Source organism: Oncorhynchus tshawytscha, linkage group LG14, assembly GCF_018296145.1.
Source record: "Oncorhynchus tshawytscha isolate Ot180627B linkage group LG14, Otsh_v2.0, whole genome shotgun sequence".
NCBI classification, from domain to species: Eukaryota; Metazoa; Chordata; class Actinopteri; order Salmoniformes; family Salmonidae; genus Oncorhynchus; species Oncorhynchus tshawytscha.
The window spans coordinates 19049387-19074663 of NC_056442.1; the positions used below are offsets into that span (position 1 = coordinate 19049387).

The window sequence follows — 25277 nt, forward strand, 5'->3', positions numbered from 1 at the left end:
TATTGACTAAATTCCTTATATGAACTGTAACTCAGTAAAATCTTTGAAATTGTTGAATGTTGCATTCATATTTTTGATCAGTATAAATCATGTTATGTGCTCCTAACTTTTTAAAGTGGAGAGCACCAGTGCTACCAATTTTAAAAAGTTTATTTTGAGCCCTGGATGAAATACAGTACTCCAGCCTACACAGGAAAACATGTATGCTTCTGCTTTTAGAAGATTATTCCGTGAGCTGTTGCAGTGTTCAGTTTATAACATGTCGTGAATATTACTCACTATAATATGTATTTGGTTGAACTGAATCACACACAGGGCATATCGTTGGCTATTGTTTGGCTATGACTTGGGCAGAGTTTATTATGAGAGTGGCCTTGGCTTTATCCGTTGAGGGTGTGTCTTTCTTTCCATGTCATAAAATGTGTGGTGTGCAGTGAGCAACTTAAACGGAAGGACTCGAGAATTGGGGACCGGAAGGAAGATGGATCCAGCATGGCCAGACAGAATGGAGATGCTCACTAGATACAACTAGAGGACGAGAAGGATGACTGTTTCTGGAGTGGAGGAATATTGAATATGATGGAAGACTGTGATTTAAAAAAAATGGAACAAAAGGGGGCTAAAGTTGTAAATGAGCATAGGTTTTTGGTTGGAGTACGATTCACTAGCAATAATGCTTTTTTTTGGGAGATCCATTTTGAAGTATCAAGGATGGTAAAAGATGCATTAGGAAAGGTGGAGTTGGTCAGAGAGACCAGAAGTGCTTTTGTTTAAACTTCTTCTGTGCCCGAAAGAGCAGAAGGAAAAGGCATTAAGGCTCTATAAAGTATCGACAAATGAAGTGGAGAGTCTCGATCTTTGGAGCAGAGCATCGTTAAAAGGTGTAATCTCTCATGTCGCATTGGATTTTGAGGCCTTGTGGTTTACGGAGGAACATATCAGGAGTAGTTGGAGCACACTGTCTGAACTGTGCAGTGGATTGAAAAAGATGGGAAAGCCTGTTGGTGTTATTGATGTTTGACGAAGAGTATCTCCCTTCACATGTGAAGCGGGGATATGTGAGATATGCAGTGAGTGCTTTCATGTCCAAGCCGTGTTTTGCCGAAATTGCAAAAGGTATGGCCACGTATCAAGTGTGTGTCGAAGGAATGAAGAATCTGAGGATGTACGGCGTTGCAATTGTGCTGGAAATCACATTCCCAATTCCCCGGAGTGCCCGGTTAAGAGTAAAGGAGTTTGAACTGGCAAGGGTCAGGGCTGTACCGCAGGTCTCCTACAAGGAGGTACGCAAAATAGGAGCTAGTGGAACTGAAGATATGGCAGTGTATGCCCCGCAGCCTGAGGAGATTCAGTGTCGTTCGACAGTTGAGGTAAACTGACATGCTGATCGTGAAGATGGATTTTGTGACATTTATTGCACGTGATTAATTGTACTGCCTAAACCAACAAGAAGTCCACGAAGCTGGCCATAATTGTATTTACGGCTGAAAAGTTATTGGGTCTCCAGGACTTCACAGTCGAAACATCACAAGGAATACTGTCCCGAAGACGCTCTTCCTTTTCAGGCCCCAGAGCCTATAGGGCTCGGAGTTGACCTTTGAATTTGACTGAAGAAGTACATTGATTTTTGCTTTTGTTTCTTTGTCTTTTGTTAGTTATTTGGGAACAATATTAGTATAGATTTTTTTTTAAATCTCGTATACTACCCTGTACAGTGGGTGACAGCATGCACCTCTAACATATGTTTGCGGACCGCCATAATACCATAGAAGAAGAAGAGCAACTTAAACACTCCATGTTCAGTGAGCAAGTATTTTGACATGTGCTTCCTCTATCACTTTAACCACATGCTCTTACCTCACCATATTGCACATTCACAGCAAACAGATAAGCCGCATTGACATCCCTTCCACACCCAGATACAGATACAGTAGACATCACACTGAGACTCTACGTTCCCAGCCTAACAAGCAAAGAGACGCATCATTGGTTTGGCATCACACAACCAGGCTAGGCACTTTTATACAACAAACAGGTTATTGGCAGACACTTGACTGATGGTAAGTTTTCGTTTCAGTTTATGGAGAAAGTCTGATGCTCTTTGGAAAAGTAGTTGTTTTTTCATGGTGCTTTGTAGCCTATTCTATCTCTTATTGATCTTTGGCTCTCTGCTCATCAGTATACCAGTTGACCATGGATTTCATGTGTTTCCATTACTGTAACCTACTTGTATATGTATCTTATAACCTTTATTGTGATCATCATAGTGTGTATATCTTAGAGTGACATGCGTCACTTAATTGTAATTAGCTCCAGGTGCTTCCTGTGAGTGTGGGGTGGAGTTTTGAGTATAAATGCCCGGTGATCGAGCTTTTTGTGTTGACGTGACATGGCCACAATAACTATTTGAACAGTTTGCTACAACAGTGGCTGAAGGATCAGAAGGAGCGTGGAGATTTGGACAATTTTGGAAAGAGAGGAAGAAGGAAAAGGAGTAGAGGGAAGCTGTGTGGTGTGGAAGATTGGCGGTAAGTACCCCCAAAAAATGATGTACTCGGTAGCTCAGAAGTTTAACCTGACGAGAGTGAGGATGAATTACCTGCAGTGGCAGGTGCGGTGAAGACCGGAGTTCGTGCCTCATCCCGATGATGATAAAGATGCTTTTTGGCCCAGTGGGAGGGAGATTTTTTGGAGAGAATGGATCCTTTCCTCCTGACTGATCCATATGTGGTGTCAGGTTGGGTGATGAAGAGGGTGGGGACTGTTGACTCGGTGAAAGTAACTCGAAGTGGACACGTGATGATTCTTTGTTTCTTCCCTCCAGAGGGAGCAGGCATCACGTGCCAAAAAAAATGGACTTGCTTTGCTCTCCGGAGCAGGGCTCAGTTGAAAGGAATGATAACTGGGGTGGCGTTAAGGAGAATCAACTAATAATGGAGGATTCCCGGTGTCTTGACACCCGCCTTTTCGTGTGAAGCAGACCTGGTGGAGAGGGTAGTAAAACAGAGAAGACACTGTCTGTCCTGACTTTTGATGCCGAATCAAGCTGACAAGGTCAAGTTAGGATGTGTCAGCTATCCCATGAGAGCTTTTGTCCCAAATCCATTACCTTGTTTTAGGTGTCATGTTGCAGCAGTGTGTAAGAGGGATATTTCTAGATATGAGAAGTGTGTAAGAGGGCACGAGACAAAGGAAGGTGTAGTATAAATGGAATAAGTGTGTTTTAACCCATGGTGCTGGACATCAGAAATGTCCGGTGAGAGAAAGGCAGTTTGAGGTTTGCCAAGATCAGAGTAGTACAGAAGGTGTCATATGCTGAGGCAGTGAAGAGAGTACTACTGCCCTTCTCCCTCCAGATCCTCTCTCGGTCTTCCTGAGCATTCCTTCCTCAACTATGTACTTTTCAAATTTTTATTGAATCTAACTATTGGAGAGCTTGATGTTCGAGCGATAGCGCTGAAGATCATGTTTGACATGTGCAATATGTCTTATCATTTCCATGCTCCATGCTGATGTGAAGAACCTGTGTTTTGTTAATGTTTAGTAGGATATACATTTATCCGAGGACCTCACCTTGTTAAACAAGGTGGCGTAGTGGCTATAACCTTCAATCTGTTACATTAGGCTAACTGGTTGTGTTCATCATTAATCTTTATGACCATACTACGTTATTTTGTGGTGGCTGTTTGGTTGCTAAATTTATCTCACCATCGGTGATGTGTGTTAATCTCTGGAGTTTCCTCCACACGCAGCAATATGGAATGAACAGTTTCCCTAAAAGGACATTGCAACATCCCTATCCGTGAGGGGTGTGTCAACGCAGCACAGTGTTGTTGTCATCCTTGTGTGATTCACTGCCACTTATTCATTATGTCCAGATCAGTTTGTGTGTGTGTGTGGTTTGTGAGTGTGTGTGTGTGTGTGTGGAGGTTGCATGAGCAAATCTTTCCATTATTTTCCATCCCATCTCATTTCCTGTGCCTAAGCACTCCTTCCTGACTTGACAGGGTTTCTACTGTCATGCTGCTCTCATTCGGTCTGGACAATCTAGTCAGACCGCATGATTATGAGTCAGTGTATTGTCTTGGCATGATGCATAGGACTATTCAAATCCACATGTGGAAAAACGCAGGTCTCTTTTCTATTGTGGAACCTGGGTCATCAGGTCACATTGCAACAAACAGTTGATCCATTAATCAAACACCAGCCCGAGAGGCTTGTAGGAAGTCAAAAAAAAGGCAGTGACTTTGTCAACTGCTACAGAATCAGCATTCACAAAATGTTATCAATACAACAGTGAATAATCTGTGTGTCCTTGTACCTCCAGTCTGGCGTCTATCGCTATCAACAGATATGAGTATAATCCATAACTTTTAGCATCAAGTCTAGTGACCATCAATCCGCATCTTGAGTGTCACAAACAGAACACTGGAAATGGTGATTAACAGAAACTCCAAATATGCTAAACATTGTGTTGATCACTACAAACCAAATATGAACTTTAGTCATATTACATTTCCCTATTACAATGTGTGGTAAAAGACACATCAGTGTTACAACGAGTCTCAAACTAGAAACTGAACTGACCTCCTTCCAATGTCCTAGATTCTGTCTATTATGTAGGGCAGGGATGGGCAACGGATGAGTTCGGTTTCTTTGTGGTCCCCCCCCCATCAAGATTGCCCATCCCTACTGTAGGGGATTCAGTGTGACGCAAACTTAGATTCGGTGTGACGCAAACTACTACTTCACTCTCTCTGCTGATTTGATGCTAGGGGAAATTGACATGTCATCTTTGCCTGTCGGCATTGTTGTTTAATCTCATTAACTTCCACTTAGAAGCTTTTCATGTTAAAGAAAATACATGGAACAGTGAAAACCCCCTCAGATCTTCCCTATAGTCTAATGGTTTACAGCTTTATTATGCTATGTATTGTGACATTGCAACACCGAAAGGCCACAAAAACCGGATGCGTCCGGTTTTCATGTGAAATCGAAAGAGCCTGTGACGTGACTTCCACTTTTGGACATCAACAAGGCGACAATCCAACTTAACTCCTGCTCCAAATCTACTGGATTGGTTGAACAGTGCAGAAGAGAACCTGCCTAAAATGTTTAAGTCAGGACCAGAAAGAGAGAAACACCATTCTTTTACGCCTGCTCCGTTAAGGTTACTGGAGGGGCAGCAGAAATGTGGGCAGCATTGTAGAAGCAACGATGGTGGATAACTTAAGATAGTTCACTCAGGCTGTTTAGCACTGTACAAAATGGTAAGTTCTGGTCTACTTAACAGGGTGGCTCTCCCATTAAAAACGAATGTGATTAGTTCTGCTTAGTTCATTGACTTCCATTGAAAAACAGTGGGATGTCTCGCTTCCTTTTCCATCTTTGGTAGAAGGTGATATTAGCTACAGCTGCCTAATTAGGTTCCCGATGCTGCTTACGAAAATGGTCAGATAGATCAATCTAGATGAAGTGAAGTCACATCAACTAGGGCCTGGCTCCTGTGGCCTTGCTGAAGCCAATTTAGCTTGTATTCCAGGAGATCCTCTAGGCAGAGATACTATACTGAACAAAATGTAAACACAACATCAAATCAAATCAAATGTATTTATATATAGCCCTTCGTACATCAGCTGATATCTCAAAGTGCTGTACAGAAACCCAGCCTAGAACACCAAACAGCAAGCAATGCAGGTGTAGAAGCACGGTGGCTAGGAAAAACTCCCTAGAAAGGCCAAAACGTAGGAAGAAACCTAGAGAGGAACCAGGCTATGTGGGGTGGCCAGTCCTCTTCTGGCTGTGCCGGGTGGAGATTATAACAGAACATGGCCAAGATATTCAAATGTTCATAAATGACCAGCATGGTCAAATAATAATAATCACAGGCAGAACAGTTGAAACTGGAGCAGCAGCACGGTCAGGTGGACTGGGGACAGCAAGGAGTCATCATGTCAGGTAGTCCTGAGGCATGGTCCTAGGTCTCAAGTCCTCAGAGAGAGAAAGAAAGACAGAAAGAGAGAATTAGAGAGAGCATACTTAAATTCACACAGGACACCGGATAGGACAGGAGAAATAGTCCAGATATAACAAACTGACCCTAGCCCCCCGACACATAAGCTACTGCAGCATAAATACTGGAGGCTGAGACAGGAGGGGTCAGGAGACACTGGCCCCATCCGAGGACACCCCCGGACAAGGCCAAACAGGAAGGATATAACCCCACCCACTTTGCCAAAGCATAGCCCCCACACCACTAGAGGGATATCTTCAACCACCAACTTACCATCCTGAGACAAGGCCGAGTATAGCCCACAAAGATCTCCGCCACGGCACAACCCAAGGGGGGGCGCCAACCCAGACAGGAAGATCACATCAGTGACTCAACCCACTCAAGTGGCGCACCCCTCCTAGGGACGGTATGAAAGAGCCCTAGTAAGCCAGTGACTCAGCCCCTGTAACAGGGTTAGAGGCAGAGAATCCCAGTGGAGAGAGGGGAACCGGCCAGGCAGAGACAGCAAGGGCGGTTTGTTGCTCCAGAGCCTTTCCGTTCACTTTCACACTCCTGGGCCAGACTACACTCAATCATATGACCCACTGAAGAGATGAGTCTTCAGTAAAGACTTAAAGGTTGAGACCGAGTTTGCGTCTCTCACATGGGTAGGCAGACCATTCCATAAAAATGGAGCTCTATAGGAGAAAGCCCTGCCTCCAGCTGTTTGCTTAGAAATTCTAGGTGCTTAGAAACATGCAAAGTGTTGGGTTCATGAGTTGAAATAAAAGATCCCACAAATGTTCTATATGCACAAAAAGCTTATTTCTCAATGTTGTGCACAAATGTGTTTACATCTCACACCTGACAGGCGTGGCATATCAAGAAGCTGATTAAACAGAATGATCATTACACAGGTGCACCTTGTGCTGGGGGACAATAAAATAACACTCTCTTAATAAAGTAATGATGTACTTTGAGACATGAAGCTCAATCAATCTGAAAAATGTCAAGAACTTTGAAAGTTTCTTCAAGTGCAGTTGCAAAAACCATCAAGCGCTATGATGAAACTGGCTCTCATGGGGACAGCCACAGGAAAGGAAGAACCAGAGTTACCTCTGCTGCAAAGGATAAGTTCATTAGAGTTACCAGCCTCAGATTGCAGCCCAAATAAATGCTTCACGGAGTTCAAGTAACAGACACATCTCAACATCAACTGTTGAGAGAAGACTGCATGAATCAGGCCTTCATGGCCACAAACCACTACTAAAGGACACCAATAATAAGAAGAGAATTGCTTGGGCCAAGAAACACAAACAATGGACATTGAACTGGTGGAAATCTGTCCTTTGGTCTGATGAGTCCAAATTTGAGATTTTCGGTTCCAACCATCGTGTCTTTTTTGAGACGCAGAGTAGTTTGATCTCTGCATGTATGGTTCCCACCATGAAGCATGGAGGAGGAGATGTGGGAGTGCTTTGTTGGGGACACTGTCAGTGATTTATTTAGAATTCAAGGCACACTTAACCAGCATGGTTACCACAGCATTCTGCAGAGATATGCCAGTCCCACAAAGCGCAAACCAAATGGGATATAATTTTTTCCCCCCAACAGAACAATGACCCAAAACACCTCCAGGCTGGGTAAGGGCTATTTGACCAAGGAGAGTGATGGAGTGCTGCATTGTGTAACTGCCTTAATTTTGTTGGACTCCAGGAAGAGTAGCTAATGCCTTAGCAGCAGCTAATGGGGTAGGTCAGTTAAGAACAAATTCTTGTTTACAAAGAGGGCCTACCGGGGTACAGGGGGTTAACTGCCTTGTTCAGGAGCAGAACTATAGATTTTCTTTACCTTCTCCCATCTCAGGGATTCGATCCAGCAACCTTAACGGTTACTGGCCCAACGCTCCAACCACTAGGCTACCTGCCGACCCAATCCATAATAAATACTAAATACAAAAACATGAGCAAAGCAATATAGCTCAAGTTATTGGCCTCAAAGGGCACAAAAAATAAAGTTTTCCTGTTTTTGTAGCATATTTTCATGTTCACCCTTCACACTGAACATCAATTTCAATCAATATCTCTTTTAATGAAAGCAAAAATGTGCACCGTGTACCTTTTTTTATGAGCTTGTTTTAAAGTTGTTTATTGCAATATGACATAGATAAGACCAAATGGAAAGCAGTACAGTAGCTTATGTGAAGTGTTTTGACAAAATATTCTAAAACTGTTTGTTTTTTCTTGCAGATATGGAATATTCAAACACTTTCAACATTTCCTATAATTGTCATTTACCATTGGCAACAATGAGTGGAGCACGTGACTCATGTGTTACTTTGTAGCACAGTGAGAATTGTTTCAAATTGGAAACATCTCGGGAAGGTGTGACTTGTGCGCTACTACTACCGTGTGCAGAATGGGTCAAACGCGTTCTGGTCTCTCGTACTGGAAACCAACTGAGACAGCCAAACGACTCCCTATCTGCAGATTTACCAGCGTGGAGCGAAGGGGTGACCGGTTTTACAGGAATCTGATGAAAACGAAGCAGTTGCCTTCGCCGGGCACAGGTCAACCGGAGGTAGGGCTTGTAATAGGATCTGGAGATTCGGAAACCCTTCGTGGTCACGGGCGAGGAAAGTTGTTTAGAGGCCAGACTGAGTCGGAGGTAGTGGACCACACCACCCCGGTCGCCGAATACCCATCTCGAATTCATTATGAAAATATTCAGGCTCTCGACAGTGACGCTGTGAGCAAGGGAGCGGCCGACTCTTCCTTCGATGCGAAAGGCTTGGATACGCTGGCCAGAGGATTCGAAAGAACCCGCTGCGTGATTACGCAGCGCAGCAGCCCAGAAACAACTGGGGAGGATCATGTCTGGAATGCCCCGGCTTGGGCCATGGAAAACAAGCCATTCGGATTTGATAAACAGGATGGGGTTGCCTCCGAGGTCAGGGCGATATCGGGGGCTGTACCACCGGATGGTTCAGTCCATTGGCGCATATCTGGAGAGGAGAATTTAAAACTGACCCTGGCATCACTGAGCTTGCGTTTAGACGAGCCTCTGACAAGTGGCGTGTCAGAACCGATCGGGTATGATATACCACACACAGAGTTAGAAATTACCAAATCGAACTTTCTCGCTGCTTCTTGTGAGCCCGAAGCTGTCAGGAAAAATGAACAAAGCGGTTGTCCGGTTGAGTCGGGGAACCAGGGGGACCCCTCGATTAACTCTCCAAAACAGCCACACGGACAGGTCCAAAGTCCACTAGGTAGCCAACGTTTCCCTGGTACTATCCCAAAGCTTATTATAACCAGAGATCCAAGCCCCAGTCGGACTCAGGAAACACTAGACCCAAGGACCATGGAACTCGGAGTCGGTGGATCATCCCTGGATCCAAACGCCGACGATGAGTCCCCCTGCTCGGACAGTGGCTGTGGAGGCTCCCCGGCGCTGATGCGCTTTCGCCGAAAGCTCTCCAACTCGTCCTCCGCCGGCTGCGTATCCTCCGCCTCGTCGTTTGAGGAGTCCGAAGATGACTTCACCGGCAGCGACATCGAGTCCAGCCTGTCCCCAGTCATTTGCAACATGCTGGGCAGTCCAGACGAAGGAATGGGGGTGAGTGTGTCATCCTTAATTTGTTTGTGCATAATATCTGGTGGTGTGCTGACTAGAGGTTTATCTTCTGTATGAAGTTGCATAACAAAAACACCCATTTAGTATTGTGTTAAACTCTGGCTATAATCGGTCCTAAATGTTGGCCAGAAGTGCCATGGATGGGCACATACTTAAACACAGCCCTATTGTTTACTTTCTGCACACGAATAAATCAAGAGCATAGCACCTATATAAACTCCCAGTAATTGATTGGGTAAACCACCAACATTTCAGCATTGCTGTTCCCCCTTCAGGGTAAAATATTGTTGGTTTACCCAATCAGTTTTTATATAAACACTATTTTTTTTTATAGCTTGCAGTTTATATGGTGTTAGTGAGCACCTCTACACAAAATAATTTCTCTGGGTGTACACCAGCGCATGCTTTTTGTTAGACTACTTTCTGTACACACACTTCCATGGTACATTTGTTGCCTACTGTATGCACTCATGCTATTGATATAAGGCACAGTCTTTTTCCATTTATGCAGAAGAGATGCACTATGATTTTAAATGATGCCCTAATGAGCAGACATTCACTGATAATGCATGTTTCAGAACCACAACTCCATTGTTGACTTACAGACTGCATGTCAATCACACACACACACACACACACACACACACACACACACACAATTCTCTATGTCAGATCAACTATCTGAAACTCAAATGTCTCACACACACAAAGCCACCAAGCCCCTGTGCTCCTACCATAGGGTGTGTGGTGAATATTTAGCCTGAAGGAGTTTGGAGCACAATTGTATTTACACATAGATCAGTTGGGTGTAAACAAAATGGTGGAAATCAGCTGAGCTAGGTGAACCTGTGGTGTCGCTTACATAATACACCTAAGCCAATAAATAGGTTCACCAATGAAGTCCCTTTCACTCCTAAGTGACCCTTTACCCATGACTCCCACCACTATGACCCTTTGCTGAGATTGTCACTAATGAGCTCGTCTTGATAAACACGGGGTCATTTGCTGAACCCCAAGATGTTCTTGTTTTGACCCGTGCACGAACCAGCATTTTACAGTGATATGTTTCCTTCCCCAGTCAGAGCGCTTTGATGCGCCCTGACCAGAAATGCTTGGAATGACATGAGCTCAAAAACAGGATGTCTTTCCTAGAAATGGACCAATTGAAACGCGGGCAAGCTCTCTCCCTGAACAAGAATGGTGTGAATCCCTGGAAGTCACCACTGTGTGGAAATACTAGAATGTATACATGCATGTTACATTTCACCAACACACATACTTTCTCTCTCCCTGTTACTTTCTCTCTCTCGGAGTGCATAGTTGTTGTAATCAACGTGTTTTATGAGAGAAACTACTTCAGGAGAACATATGTTCCGTCTTCATTTCTTCATGTCTCTGAAAGGAAGATGGTCTTCCAAATAACACATAATGTCTGACCTATTTAGATGACATTGCTGTGAGTGACTCACTCTCACATTGTGTGTGCTCCAGTGCGTTTCTATACTGTGTGTGTGTGAGTCAATGTGTGGAGAGAGTGAGCCTTAAAAATAATGTACCCAAACATCCTGAATTCCGATACTTAGACAGAGAGCTATGGCTATCTACTTTGTCGCTCTCTTTTCCTCCCTCATTTGCTTTCTCTAATTTGCTTTATCTTCTGTGAGTCCAGATATTTCCATATCTGTGTGTGTGTCATGTTAATGTATGAATTTAGTCTGGATGAGAGGGCATGTCAGCAGTTCCCATGTTATAGAGCCCTCCCACACCACTGTTATGATTGAATATCTATGGAACATAGTGAGTGTACTGGATGTCCATTTTGGATCTAGCTGGTGTGATACGGCAGCACTGAGGCGAGTGTTGGTTGTGATAGTATTAGGGCTTTGGTTGTTATTGGCTAATTGTACACTTTCAAAGTGTGGCCAAACCAGTTGTTACACAATGACGTACATTGTAGATACTTGCCTGCTCACACTGCATATTTAGAGTTGAAGGCACACACTCAGACACTACACACTCTGATGCCATCTCAGAGTGTCATGGAAAATTGGGCTGCAGGCAGTTGTGTTGCTAGGCGACATCATTGCCATATATGGTGCTGTTTCTTTTTTTTTTCTTTTTTTTTTCTCTCTGGTCTGTATTTTGAATGTAACTTCTTAAATATTACACATTACTTTTGTTTCTTTTTTTTTCATTTCTTTCCCCCCCTGTTTAGCCTTGCAGCACAGCACAAGGTTTTCCCCTGATACACAGGCAGTGGAACAGAAGGCAGAGGAAAATATAAATAAGTGGAGGAGGATAAAGTACCCTCCCTACACACACTCTACAATATATCCCACAACACACGTACAGCACATACTCCACATACGCGCACACACACACACAAGAACAACTCGTTGATAATCTCACATTATGCAAGTCACGATGGCAAAGTTGCCACACTCGAACATGCATACACACACACACAAACACTCTTACACATACTTGTAAGTGTCCACACAAGCATTAAAACACACATTTGTGTCAGACTTTGTTTTGTTGTGTGTGTTAACTGGGCTGTGGTTGAGTTGTGCTGCTCATGCCAACGAGAGCAGAATGAAGGGGATGTGGTTTACATGTAAACGAGGCCTGGAAAAAGAGCAGCATCACACCTAAGAGTAAGATGTCCTTTTACTCAACTTTTTACTGTGGATAAACAATATCCCAAGATTTACTTAACAAAAGGCACATCTCAATAGGTGGTCCAGGTCAGTCATGCCATGGCACAAGTGGAGAGAGAGGCTTTTCTCTTTTGTTCTCTAATGCTTCTCTGTTGTTCCTCAAGCAAAGGGGAAGGCCGCGACATCACAGATTCCCATCAGACCAACTCCTTCAATGCCCTACTCCTTGAAGTTTGCAGCGGTCTACAAAACATATGCTGAAGATATATTATTTGACCCTTTTAGTGTGGGATATTGCTTTTCAACAGTTTAAAATTTTTTTTTAAATAAAATAAATCGCTGGAGGATATCTTTTAAAGACTGCAGCAGTGACCCGCTGGTGTTGTGAGCAGTAAAACAGGGCGTACCCCTTTTATAAATCAAAAGCTATTTACAATAGCCACATGCCTGTGTTTTTCTCTCTCTCTCTTTCTCTCTGGGCTTATGTGTCTGAGGAGTTTCTCTGAGGGACAAAGAGAAACAGGACTGCGGGGGAAGGTTTTAGAGGGAGCTATAGGGGAGTACTCTAGTGGATTTAAATAGTCTTTATTTAGTCAGGATAGCCCACTCTGTAACAAATACTACTGTTTTCCAAGGAGTCCTGGGTTCCATAGAATCCTTTTTTTTTTTTAAAGAAAGCGAGCAAAAGTGAGGTTCAGATATTCATCTGAATATCCAATCTAGTAATTCACTTTGGCTCCAGCATGATGACTCCCACAAAACAGAATTGGCTACGTTAGGTCGATGTCTTTTGCGTCATACTCACACTTGAAAGCTGTCTTTGCCCCACAATTTTTTATTTTGTCTGTCTGTCTGTCTAAAATGTTTCGATATTTTGAAATCCTTTAATTTTCAGTTTAGTTAACAGAGGGGGAAAAATGCTAGTGTGTGTCATCAAAGTAGTGCAGAGTAAAGAGGCCCTTTCTCTCTGGGTATTACAGACGTGCCTGTCACTTGGGACTCTGTCTTTCTGAGGACACTGGCCCAGGACAGGCTGATTGGGGGGATTAGAGAGAGACTGCTACAGACTACTATAAGCAGATTGTGAGAGGACTCTGATATCAGAAAGACAGTTGGTGTGGTGGGGAAAGAAACATGGAGAGGGGAAAATTGATAAAAGGGGAGACAGAGGTCACCAAACTTCGGGAGAGGGGAAAATGTAGCGCCGAGTGACGGATTAGTGTGAGGGAGAGTGACGAGTTGACGAGCGAGCACGAGACCTGGGAGGGAGAAGTAACACCAGGTAGGGAGACGGTGAGACTGTAACAGAGGAGTGACAAAATGCTGCTGAGAGGACAGAGATCAGTTGGTGTTAAAGAGAAGGCAGAGGGGGGAGGGCTCAGTAGGAGAGGGATTATAATGTAACCTCACAGGAGAGGGGATGTTTACCAGACAACACAAGTTAACAAAGCCAGGCAATTGCATTGGCTGACTGCGAATGCTGCAGGGCTACAGCCCTTCTAACAGTCATAGGTAGGGCTAAATGCTCACGCTAGGCTAACAGGGACATACAGAGGGGCAAGGCTAAATGCTAACCCCTCTAGGCTAACTGAGGGACAGTCCGATGGAGTGCCGGATGCTCGTGGCGGTCTCGTTTGGAGAACCTGTACTGATGGCGCGGAGTGTGTGGGACTGGCTACACTCTCACCTCCCCTCTGTGTCTGTGTGTGCCTGTGTCAGCGCCGGTCTGCTGCTCCACTACTGCTCAGTCTGCCAGGTAAGAGATGAGACAAACAGATTAGACATACTAGATTAGATACACTGTTGGGAAGAGTTGAGATTGGAGCTGGATGACAACAGGTGAGGACAGGTTTACATACAACATAAACTGTGTGGCGCGAGCCCTGAATGATTGGCTGAAAGCTGTGGTATATCAGCTCGTATACCTCTGGTATGACACAATTGTATTTTTACTCTTCTAATTACATTGGTAACCAGTCTATAATAGCAATAAGGCACCTCGGGGGTTTGTGGTATATGCCATCTGCATTACGCCATGCCTATTGGCTGTATACCACACGCCCTCCGGCTTTATTGCTTAAGTATAGTATAGCGAGGAGTTGAAGTCCGATAACAATAGTCTTCTAGTCATAGATATAATAACCTTAGGTGTGGACAGGTGAAGACTGTCCTTGTGGGCTGGAATGTAGGGCCACATTGAACGTTGCAGATAGAAATGCCACAAATAGAGCCGACGTGATTCCTTATTGTACTAGTCAGAGAGGCATGTTTGTTCTACATAGCACATTGCTAACTGAACGTTCCAAAACGTTGCGTCCTGCTGAACGCGCCCCTGGTGTACATCCAGTATGTAAGGCTGTGTTTCTCTCTCTAGGATTAGGTACGAGGTGGGCAGGTACACAGTATCTCCTCTCTCTGTGCTGATCCACACAGGTATGTGTGGAAGTGCTGCTACAAACCCTGTCCTCTCCAGTTGAGGCAGGTCTGGGCAGGTGTTGGTTTCTGTCTGTAGAAGGATTATCTAGCTGCTTTGACATTAGCTAGTATGGACAGGTAGAAGGAGAGTTGTCTTTGTGTCTGTAGGCTGGGTCAGGTGTGTATTGGGTCCATTAAAGTTCAACACACAATTTGATGATTATCTTTATTTGAGCAGGTTTAACACCTAGGATCTGTCTTTATTATGAAAAGCTGTTTTTGTCGTGGGTGTTTTTGTAAGGTTCTCTGAGTTGACGTTTGCTTTGTCTCTATCTGGGCTAAGGCGGTGGTAAGCCAGGGAGATTTATGATGACGGCTGCTGTCAGAATAGACACTAGGGCTGTAGGTCAGTAGGGTCACAGCTTCACGACCTTTAGTTCTTGACCTCATGGTCAGAACAGAGCTTTTGTGTTCCTCTTGCGGCCAACACTGACGTCCAGAATGTCACTACTGATAATGTGTGTGTATGTGTGTGTGTGTTTCATGGCTGCTGTCATTATGATAGGAGTCAAGACACATTTCAAGAACGTAGTGTAGGATGAAGGGAAGAAAAGAGGGGTAAGGATGGAGGGAGGCGGCAGAGGGACAGAGCTCTGCTGTTTTGTAGTGGAGGAGCAGGAGGAAAATAGAGTGGGATTAGGATAACAACAGAGCTCTGCTGGTTTGTAGTGGAGGAGCAGGAGGAAAATAGAGCGGGATTAGGATAACAACAGAGCTCTGCTGGTTTGTAGTGGAGGAGCAGGAGGAAAATAGAGCGGGATTAGGATAACAACAGAGCCCTGCTGTTTTGTAGTGGAGGAGCAGGAGGAAAATAGAGCGGGATTAGGATAACAACAGAGCTCTGCTGGAGGAGCAGGAGGAAAATTTAGGATAACAACAGAGCTCTGCTGTTTTGTAGTGGAGGAGCAGGAGGAAAATAGAGCGGGATTAGGATAACAGAGCTCTGCTGTTTTGTAGTGGAGGAGCAGGAGGAAAATAGAGCGGGATTAGGATAACAACAGAGCTCTGCTGTTTTGTAGTGGAGGAGCAGGAGGAAAATAGAGCGGGATTAGGATAACAACAGAGCTCTGCTGTTTTGCAGTGGAGGAGCAGGAGGAAAATAGAGCGGGATTAGGATAACAGCGGGAAGCAGTGAGTGAAGGCAGGAGAAAGGGAGTAATACTTTTGAGGAAGGGAAAAAGGAGAAGTAAAAAGAGAAGGAAGGGCAGATTCTTCTCTCCGGGGTCATTCAGGTCAGGTGATAATGGAGGTGGGAGGAGGCGGTGAAATCGAATAGAGGGGACTGAGTTACATGCCCCCCCCCCGGGCCATTCATTAAACTGTCTGGCCTGAACTGCTGGAGAGAGAGCGAGTGGGAGATAAATGAGTGGATGAGAGAGGAGTAAAAGAGCCATTTAGGAGGGGTATAGCCCTGCTCTGATGACCCGTTCCTCTCCGGACCCCCTGTAGTGACACCTGCATCCAATGCTCAGCTCCGAGAGGGACAGAGGGAGAGAATGATAAAGTGGTTGACTTAGCTGGATTCCCCCTGCAGATTAGTGCTGTGCCAACATGGAGCTAGCTCATCGTTCACCTGTCACATTGATCTCTGCCTCTTTGCACTTTTCCTTCTGGGCTTTGTCTCCATTTTGCAATGTTTTCAGTCTGGCAGGTGTGTGTGTGGATGACTGCACACTTTTGTGTGTTTCTGCTCTGAGGTCAGGGTTAAGCTGGTAAAGAGCTTTTAGAGCTCGGAAGTCTCTGTTGACATTGACCCGGGACTCAAACTACTAGCCTGCGCTGTCTCTGTTCTTCACCATGTATTCAGCACAACTTCAGGGGCCGTATCCACAAAGCGTCTCCGATTTTAATAATGAATACGATTATATGGACAGATCCTAGATCAGCACTGCTGCTCAGATATTTAATGAACACGGCCTCTGGCCTGTGTTTCTCCTCTTCCCTCGCTCTGTATTCAGCACAACATTTCAGCAGTCCAGTGTAAAGAATGTGTGGGTGCGGAGGAGGCAGACAGACAAACATTGGCTGGGGTTGGTTGGTTGTACTGGGCTGGAGTGTAGTGGGGCATGTGTTCTTTAGCAGTCCGAGGGTTGTAAATGGGTCCGAGGGTCATAAAATATGGGTTTATGACGCCCTGTCCTTCCACTCAATTACCTCTATGATGACCTCTGCCTCCCATCTTCTTTCTCTTTTTCCCTCAAACGTTTTGTCTATGCCCTACCTTTGCTCTCTCCTTGTCTCTCTGTCCCTGTCTCCTTCCAGTGATTTCCCACACAGTATCATTTCCTAATCAGTGGTGTGTGTGTGCAATCGATGCTGTGTGTTCTCCTCTCTGCTTGCTTGCGTCAAACTCTCTTGCATAGTGACCTCGCTATGTTTTTCCAATAAAGATAAACTAACTACACACACACATCCGCAGACTCACTCACTTACTCAATCAAACTCGCACATAGTGTTCCTGTGTAGGCCAGGAACGTTATATTTTTGTTACCGCGGAACCAGTGTGACGTTTCTGGTCAATGTTTTTGAATGGGGGAGGGGCTGTGAGAAATGTTGTGTACCTGGCCTTGGCTCACGTGAGCTGGGACCTCACTCTGTGCCTCCGGTCGAGTGTGTGTGTGTGTCTGTCCTTTTAGATCAACCTCAAATGGTCTTATGACCCACTGATAAGCGATGCAACAATTCTATCCAGTTTTCTTCTGTGGCCAAGTAAGAATGAGTCGGGATGACCATATGTAAACCACTAGTTTAGCTGACTGGTGGTGTGTAACCCATTTTGTTGCTTCTCTCCTTCCCAGACCAAGCAATGGCAGAAGCTGAAAACTATGGTGCACTGGTCTCCCTTCGTGTCCTTGAACAAGCGTTATCCCTGGGTGCAGCTCGCCGGGCATGCAGGTATACACCACTCCCTTTCACACTCTGTCTCTCTAGTGCTCTAGCTCTCTCTCTTTCTCTCTCTGTCTCTCTAGTGCTCTAGCTCTCTCTCTTTCTCTCTCTGTCTCTCTAGTGCTCTAGCTCTCTCTCTGTCTCTCTAGTGCTCTAGCTCTCTCTTTCTCTCTAGTGGTCTAGCTCTCTCTTTCTATCTAGTGCTCTAGCTCTTTCTTTCTCTCCTCTCTAGTTCTCTAGCTCTCTCTTTCTCTCTCTAGTGCTCTCTTTCTCTAGCTCTCGCTTTCTCTCTAGTGCTCTAGCTTTCTCTCTAGTGCTCTAGCTCTCTCTTTCTCTCTAGTGCTCTAGCTCTCTCTCTCTTCTCTCTCTCTAGCTCTCTTTCACTCTAGTGCTCTAGCTCTCTAGCTCTCTTTCACTCTAGTGCTCTAGCTCTCTTTCTCTCTTGCTCTCTAGCGCTCTTTCTCTCTCTCTTTCTCTCTAGTGCTCTAGCTCTCTCTCTCTTTCTCTCTCTGTCTCTCTAGTGCTCTAGCTCTCTCTCTGTCTCTCTAGTGCTCTAGCTCTCTCTCTGTCTCTCTTGTGGTCTAGCTCTCTCTGTCTCTCTAGTGCTCTAGCTCTCTCTCTTTCTCTCTCTCTTTCTCTCTAGTGCTCTAGCTCTTTCTTTCTCTCCTCTCTAGTTCTCTAGCTCTCTCTTTCTCTCTCTAGTGCTCTAGCTCTCTCTTTCTCTAGCTCTCGCTTTCTCTCTAGTGCTCTAGCTTTCTCTCTCTAGTGCTCTAGCTCTCTCTTTCTCTCTAGTGCTCTAGCTCTCTCTCTCTTCTCTCTCTCTAGCTCTCTTTCACTCTAGTGCTCTAGCTCTCTAGCTCTCTTTCACTCTAGTGCTCTAGCTCTCTTTCTCTCTTGCTCTCTAGCGCTCTCTCTTTCTCGCTCTCTAGCGCTCTTTCTCTCTCTCTTTCTCTCTCTAGTGCTCTAGCTCTCTCTCTCTAGCTCTCGTGCTCTAGCTCTCTTTCTCTAGCTCTCTCTCTCTAGCTCTCGTGCTCTAGCTCTCTCTTTCTCTAGCTCTTTCTCTAGCTCTCTTTCTCTAGCTCTCTCTTTCTCTAGCTCTAGCTCTCTCTCTCTCTCTCACTTTCTTTTCCTCTGTCACTCACTTGTCCCCTCCCTCTGTCTCGTAGGTAACTTCCAGGCGGGGGAGTATGGGCGTTTGTTGAAGCGCTACTGTGAGTGTGAGCAGCTGTGCCTGTCTAAGCTGATGGGGGACATTCTACGGCCCTATGTCCCTGGCTACTACGGTGTGGTGCAGAGGGACGAACAGGACTACAACCTAATGGATGACCTCCTGGCTGACTTTGACTCTCCCTCCATCATGGATTGCAAGATGGGCAGCAGGTGAGGCTCTCCAGGACCAATGCTGGAGAGGAGATGACTATTGTTAGATAACTCCGCTGTTAGATGATGAACTGGCTCACTAACCTGGTCTTCCCTGTCCTATCAGGACTTACCTGGCGGAGGAGCTACTGAAGGCCAGGGAGCGTCCACGGCTCCGCAGGGACATGTATGAGAAGATGGTGGCCGTGGACCCTGGGGCCCCTACGGATCAGGAGAGGGCCCAACAAGGCATCCTGAAGCCCAGATACATGCAGTGGAGAGAGACCCTCAGCTCCACTGCCACCCTGGGCTTCCGCATCGAGGGCATCAAGGTCAGGGGGCCCACTGGGTTCAACTAGGGGTCTAAATGAGGGGATTGAGAAATTATTTTTAGTGTTTCAAACTTATGGGCAAAATAAATTAACAATGAGACAAGGAAATGGGTGTGATGGGTCAGCACTCAAAAAGATGTCACATAAAGCTTACTTCATTAAAAAAACGAATAATAGTTTCACTTTATCAATAATTACTTGTGTGTATTTTGTTATCTGCAGAGAGCGGATGGGACGTGCAACACCAACTTTAAGAAGACCAAACACCGGGAGCAGGTCATGCAGGCCCTGGGAGATTTTGTTGATGGGAACATTCAGATCCTGGTACGTGTTTCTAGAGGGACATTTAGTCGGGTGGCACATAAGGGAACTTGAGTTCTAGGGGGACCTACTCAGTCCATTCAGGTTGACTGTCTATTTGACTGTTTGTCTCCCGTTCTCTCTCTGGTAGAAAGTCTACCTGCAACGTCTGGAGGAGCTGCGATCTGTGCTGGAGAAGTCACAGTTCTTCAGAACACATGAGGTAACCCACACAAACTCACTCACATCCTATACTACTTCCCACTTCTCTGTACCCATAGTACTCTGCTTTACTTACTAGTGGTAAATGAAGACAATATTTATAGTAAAGTTTGGCATGAGTACTTTCCCTCAACAAACTTGTTTGCTGGATTATGATTAAATGTGATTGATATGAACATGATTCAAATTCCTTATTAAACCTGAAATATGTTACTTTATGGGCTGCCGGACCAAATTGACATAGAAATAATTATAGATCTGTCATCCTCATTGAAAGCAAGTCTAAGAAGCGGTAGATCTGTTCCATGTGCACTATTTTGATGCGTCCCATTCTTAAATTTCGTTTTTACTTTCAGTTTTCTACACCAGCTTAAAATACAATATTTTTTTGGTTATAGACAATATATTTCAGTGGTTTAGATGCTACAATGATTCTCTACACTATACATGCTTGTTTTGTCTCCACCCATACCGGATCCGGGATAATTGTCATCAGCAACGCTGAATAGCATAGCGCCACAGTCAAATAATATTACTAGAAAATATTCATATTCATGAAATCACAAGTGCAATATTGCAAAACACAGCTTAGCCTTTTGTTAATCCACCTGTCATCTCAAATGACGCTTTACCGCGAAAGCAATACAAGCGTTTGTGTAAGTTTATCGATCGCTCGAAAAAACAATAAGTACACTTAGCATCAGGTAACTTGGTCACGAAAATCAGAAAATCAATCAAATTAATCGTTTACCTTTGATCTTCGGATGTTTTCACTCATGAGACTCCCAGTTACACAACAAATGTTCCTTTTGTTCTATAAAGATATTTTTTATATACAAATACCTCCGTTAGTTTGGTGCGTTATGTTTGGTGCGTTCCACCGGAAAGAGCGGTCACAACAACACAGACAATAATTCCAAATTATATCCATAATGTCCACAGAAACATGTCAGACGTTTTTTATAATCAATCCTCAGGGTGTTTTTCAAATATCTATTCGATAATATATCAACCGGGACAGTTGGCTTTTCACTAGGACCGGGAGTAACAATGGCTGCCTTTCTCTTTTGCGCACAATTCAATCTGAGAGCCCCCACCTATCCACTTACACAATGTGGTCGTTCACGCTCATTCTTCAAAATAAAAGCCTGAAACTATGTCTGAAGACTGACACCTTGAGGAAGCGATAGGAAAAGGAATCTGGTTGATATCCCTTTTAAATGGAGCAATGGGGGGCCATGGAACATGGAGTTTTCAAAATAGAGGCCACTTCCTGGTTTGATTTTTCTCAGGGTTTCGACGGCAATATCAGTTCTGTTATATTCAGACAATATTTTGACCGTTTTGGAAACTTTAGAGTGTTTTCTATCCTAATCTGTCAATTATATGCATATTCTAGCATCTGGTCCTGAGAAATAGTCAGTTTACTTTGGGAACGTTATTTTTCCAAACATAAAAATTGTGCCCCCTAGCTTCAAGAGGTTTGGGAAAGGCAGATACCTAGTTAGTTGGAAACTGAATGCATTCAACTGAAATGTGTCTTCCAAATTAAGCTAACTAACAGGAATTTTAGTAACCAGGACATGGCGGAGCGATTTTTGCGTAGTGCAGCTTTAAATCACAAACAAACACTCTCACTGACAGACTGAACTCAAATGTCCCATTTTCTCCCAGGTGGTGGGCAGCTCCCTGCTGTTTGTGCACGATGCGTCAGGCCAGGCCCGTGTGTGGATGATAGACTTTGGGAAAACGGTGCCCCTGCCTGCCCCCCTCACCTTGGACCACCGGACCCCCTGGATCGAGGGCAACTGCGAGGATGGCTACCTGTGGGGTCTGGACAACCTCATAGACATTCTCAGTACCATGCTCCCCCCCAGCCGCTGAGAAAGAGCGGGCCGTGTGAGAGAGCACAAAGGGATGGCCTGGAAGAGAGAGAGAGGAGGAGGATGGAGAGAACACTCTCATCCTAGTCACAGATGGAGAATGAAAGTGGGGAAGAACAAATGGAACGGGTCATTACCCACACAACTAGTGTTGTCATCCCTTATCACCCTCTCTCATTATAAGAGCTATGACGTCAACTATCACTGCAGCACGCGGACACACACACGGACACACACACGGACACACTACTGTTCCTTCATATTATCACGAGTATGATGATAATGTATTGAACCTTTCCAATGGGATATATCCTCCTCAAGTGACCAATGGAGAACATTTTTATTTTCATTATGGATCACTTGACTTTCTGCTTTTTTTAAAAACAATTTTTATATATTTGTCAACACTAGAAACACTGGAAAAAAAGCGGTATATGTAAACTTTATCTGGTACTTCGCCTTTTAATGTAAATACAGTTTTATTTAATCTGTTTCCCTTCACGAGTAGCCTCTACACTTTGTACTTTTTCTGTGCCTAGATTTTGGGATTGGAGGCAGATTATTTTTTTATATATCATTCCAAAGTTTGCTGGAGAGTTGACCCAAAGTCTGTAACAATTTGTTTTTTGTAAGTTGGATTGACACCTGGTGAAAACTGGAGGCTGTTGATTGGCTCTGTCTGACCCCGTGTGGTGTCTGATTTGGCAGAGTTGACCCAGCAGGGTTACTAGGACCCCTGGGGGTACTTGGTTGATCCACAGGGGGGTACTTGAGAATATTTAATGAGACCATAGGCTTACTGGTAAAAAGTACATGAGGGGGTACTCTGGGCAGAGCAAAATTCAGCTGTTGCTATAGTAACCGCAAATGATTGGGAACCACTGGACTAATGGATCTTATTAATGTTTTTTTCTTTATTTTCTCTCCTAGTGGGCACATGACTTGGTGGTCATGGCTAACTAGACTGTATTGCACAAATGGGTTCCTCACAAAAGCCATTGAACAAAGCTAGCCCTGCCTCTGTGTCTCTGAATATGGATTCACTCTAGTGTCCAAGGTTCTTATAAGCAAACCATTTTCTGGTGAATGGAAGTTAATCAATCTGCATAGTTGTGACCATTTATTCCTTCAGTTTGGTTCATACATTTTTCTGGAATGGGCAACGATTGGCCTGACAACTGAAATGACTATTTGAACAAGTCACCTGAAACTGGAATGAATGACCTACTGTTTGTTATGACACGTTCATCCACACGTCAGACTTGTCACTGGATTTGTAGATCTGTCAGCCAACATTCCCATCCAAGTCTTCCTACATAGACAACACTGTTTGTGTATTTATGGTGTGTGTGTAGATTTCTATGTCTAGAAAATGGAGGCGCTCTGTGTGTGACTGTCAGCATTGACATCATGGAATTATGTTTCTTCTGTTGACATCTCACACCATAAAAACACATTCTGGAACAATATATTGTTTACAAAGTATTATATCTTACGTACCATGTATCCTCTTCTTCATCTTAACCTGATAGTTACTGGCTTTGACTGTTTGGGTTGTTTATGTGAGGCTGAGCGCTGGACTGTAATAGGGTTGGGAAAGCCTAAGATGTTATATAGTTTGGATAAGCCTTTCCTCTGTGCTGTACTTCAGGAGACAGTGCATTGCAAGATCACAAATACGAATGTTCAGAGGATTGAGACTGGTCCCTGCTCTCTGTTTAGAATACCATTGATTGCAATAAACTGGAACTAAGAGCTCAAGTCTTTCTAATCTGAAACCCTGTGTCGTCTCATTCAACACCAAACATCAGAAATATGAATCGTATTGATAAATGTTTTTACACTCCCCTACAAAAGTTTGGACACCGACTCATTTGAGTGTTTCTTTATTTTTACATTGTAGACTAATAGTGACGACATCAAAACTATGAAATAACACATTGATTCATGTAGTAGCCAAAAAAGTGTTAAATCAAAATCTATTTTAGATTCTTCAAAGTAGCCACCCTTTGCCTTGATAGCTTTGCACACTCTTGGCATTCTCTCAACCAGCTTCATGAGGTAGTCACCTGGAATGCATTTCCATTACAGGTATGCCTTAAGTCAATTTGTGGAATTTCTTTCCTTAATGCGTTGAGCCAATCAGTTGTGTTTTGACAAGGTAGGGGTGGTATACAGAAGATGGTCTTTTACCAAATAGGGCTAAGTCCATTATTATGACAAGAACAGCTCAAATAAGCAAAGAGAAACAGTCCATTACTTTAAGACATGATGCTCAGTCAATCCAGAAAGTTTCTACAAGAGCAGTCAAGAGCAAAAACCATCAAGCGCTGTGATGAAACTGGCTCTCACGAGGACCGCCACAGGAAAGGTAGACCCAGAGATACCTCTGCTGCAGAGGACAAGTTCCTTAGAGTTCACTGCATCTCAAATTGCAGCCCAAATAAATGCTTCAGAGTTCAAGTAACAGACACATCTCAACATCAACTGTTTAGAGGAGACTGTGTGAATCAAGCCTTCATGGTTGGATTGCTGCAAAGAAACCACTACTAAAGAACACTAAGAGACTTGCTTCTGCCAAGAAACACAAGCAATGGACATTGGACCGGTGGAAATCTGCCCTTTGGTCTGATGAGTCCAAATTTGAGATTTTTGGTTCCAACTGCCGTGTCTTTGTGAGACGCAGAGTAGGTGAAAGGATGATCTCTGCCTGTGTGGTTCCCACCATGAAGCATGGAGGAGGAGGTGTGGGAGTGCTTTGCTGGTGACACTGTCAGTGATTTATTTAGAATTCAAGGCACACTTAGCCAGACTGGCTACCACAGCATTCTGCAGCAATACACCGTCCAATATGGTTTGCGCTTAGTGGGACGAGCATTAGTTTTTCAACAGGATAATGATCCAAAACACACCTCCAGCCTGTGTAAGGCCTATTTGACCAAGAAGGAAAGTGATGGAGTGCTGCATCAGATGACCTAGTCTCTACAATCACCCGACCTCAACCCAATTGAGATGGTTTGGGATGAGATGGACCGCAGAGTGAAGGAAACGCAGCCAACAAGAGCTCAACGTGTTCTTGTGGTCCGCCCACACAATGAACGGATGTTCTGCCCCCTCCAACCAGTGTCTCCACTCCTCCAACACCATCTTCACAGCGAGAAGCTCACAATTCCCCATATCGTAGTTCCTCTCCTGGCATTTAGGCGACGGGAGAAGCCACAGGGATGTAACTTGGGGTCCAGGGCAAAATCCTGGGACAGGACAGCCCCCACTCCCGAAGCGTCGGCCTCCACCATGAACTGACGGGACAGATCAGGATGAACCAATATGGGAGCAGTGGTGAAGCGGAGCTTGAGGTCCCAGAATTCCCAGTCAGCAGCTGGGGACCAAGTGAACGGAACCTTGGGAGAGGTGAGTGCAGACAGGGGGGGAAGCCAGGGTGCTGTAACCCCGGATAAAGCACACACACTAGCCTCACTAATACAGTACAGCTCTGCGGTTGTTCAGTGTATGCAGCACAGATGGCTAAAAG

General features: G+C 44.5%; 1 protein-coding gene across 4 annotated transcripts; it reads left to right on the plus strand.

Moving 5' to 3' along the window:
- The first annotated feature begins 1905 nt into the window (after window positions 1-1905).
- On the plus strand, window positions 1906-23523 carry LOC112266736 (inositol-trisphosphate 3-kinase C). 4 transcript variants are annotated; one of them, XM_024444484.2, is made up of 9 exons: window positions 1906-2060; window positions 2415-2528; window positions 8242-9610; window positions 17562-17658; window positions 18816-19029; window positions 19136-19340; window positions 19563-19664; window positions 19792-19863; window positions 21537-23523. In XM_024444484.2, the coding sequence occupies exons 3-9, from the start codon at window positions 8411-8413 to the stop codon at window positions 21744-21746; spliced, it is 2100 nt and encodes a 699-aa protein (XP_024300252.1). In that variant the 5' UTR covers window positions 1906-2060; window positions 2415-2528; window positions 8242-8410; the 3' UTR covers window positions 21747-23523. The 4 variants fall into 4 exon arrangements, with proteins under 4 accessions (XP_024300252.1, XP_024300254.1, XP_024300255.1 ...); XM_024444486.2 differs by lacking the exon at window positions 2415-2528; XM_024444487.2 differs by lacking the exons at window positions 1906-2060; window positions 2415-2528; window positions 8242-9610 and adding an exon at window positions 13485-14044.
- Window positions 23524-25277: the final 1754 nt, after the last annotated feature.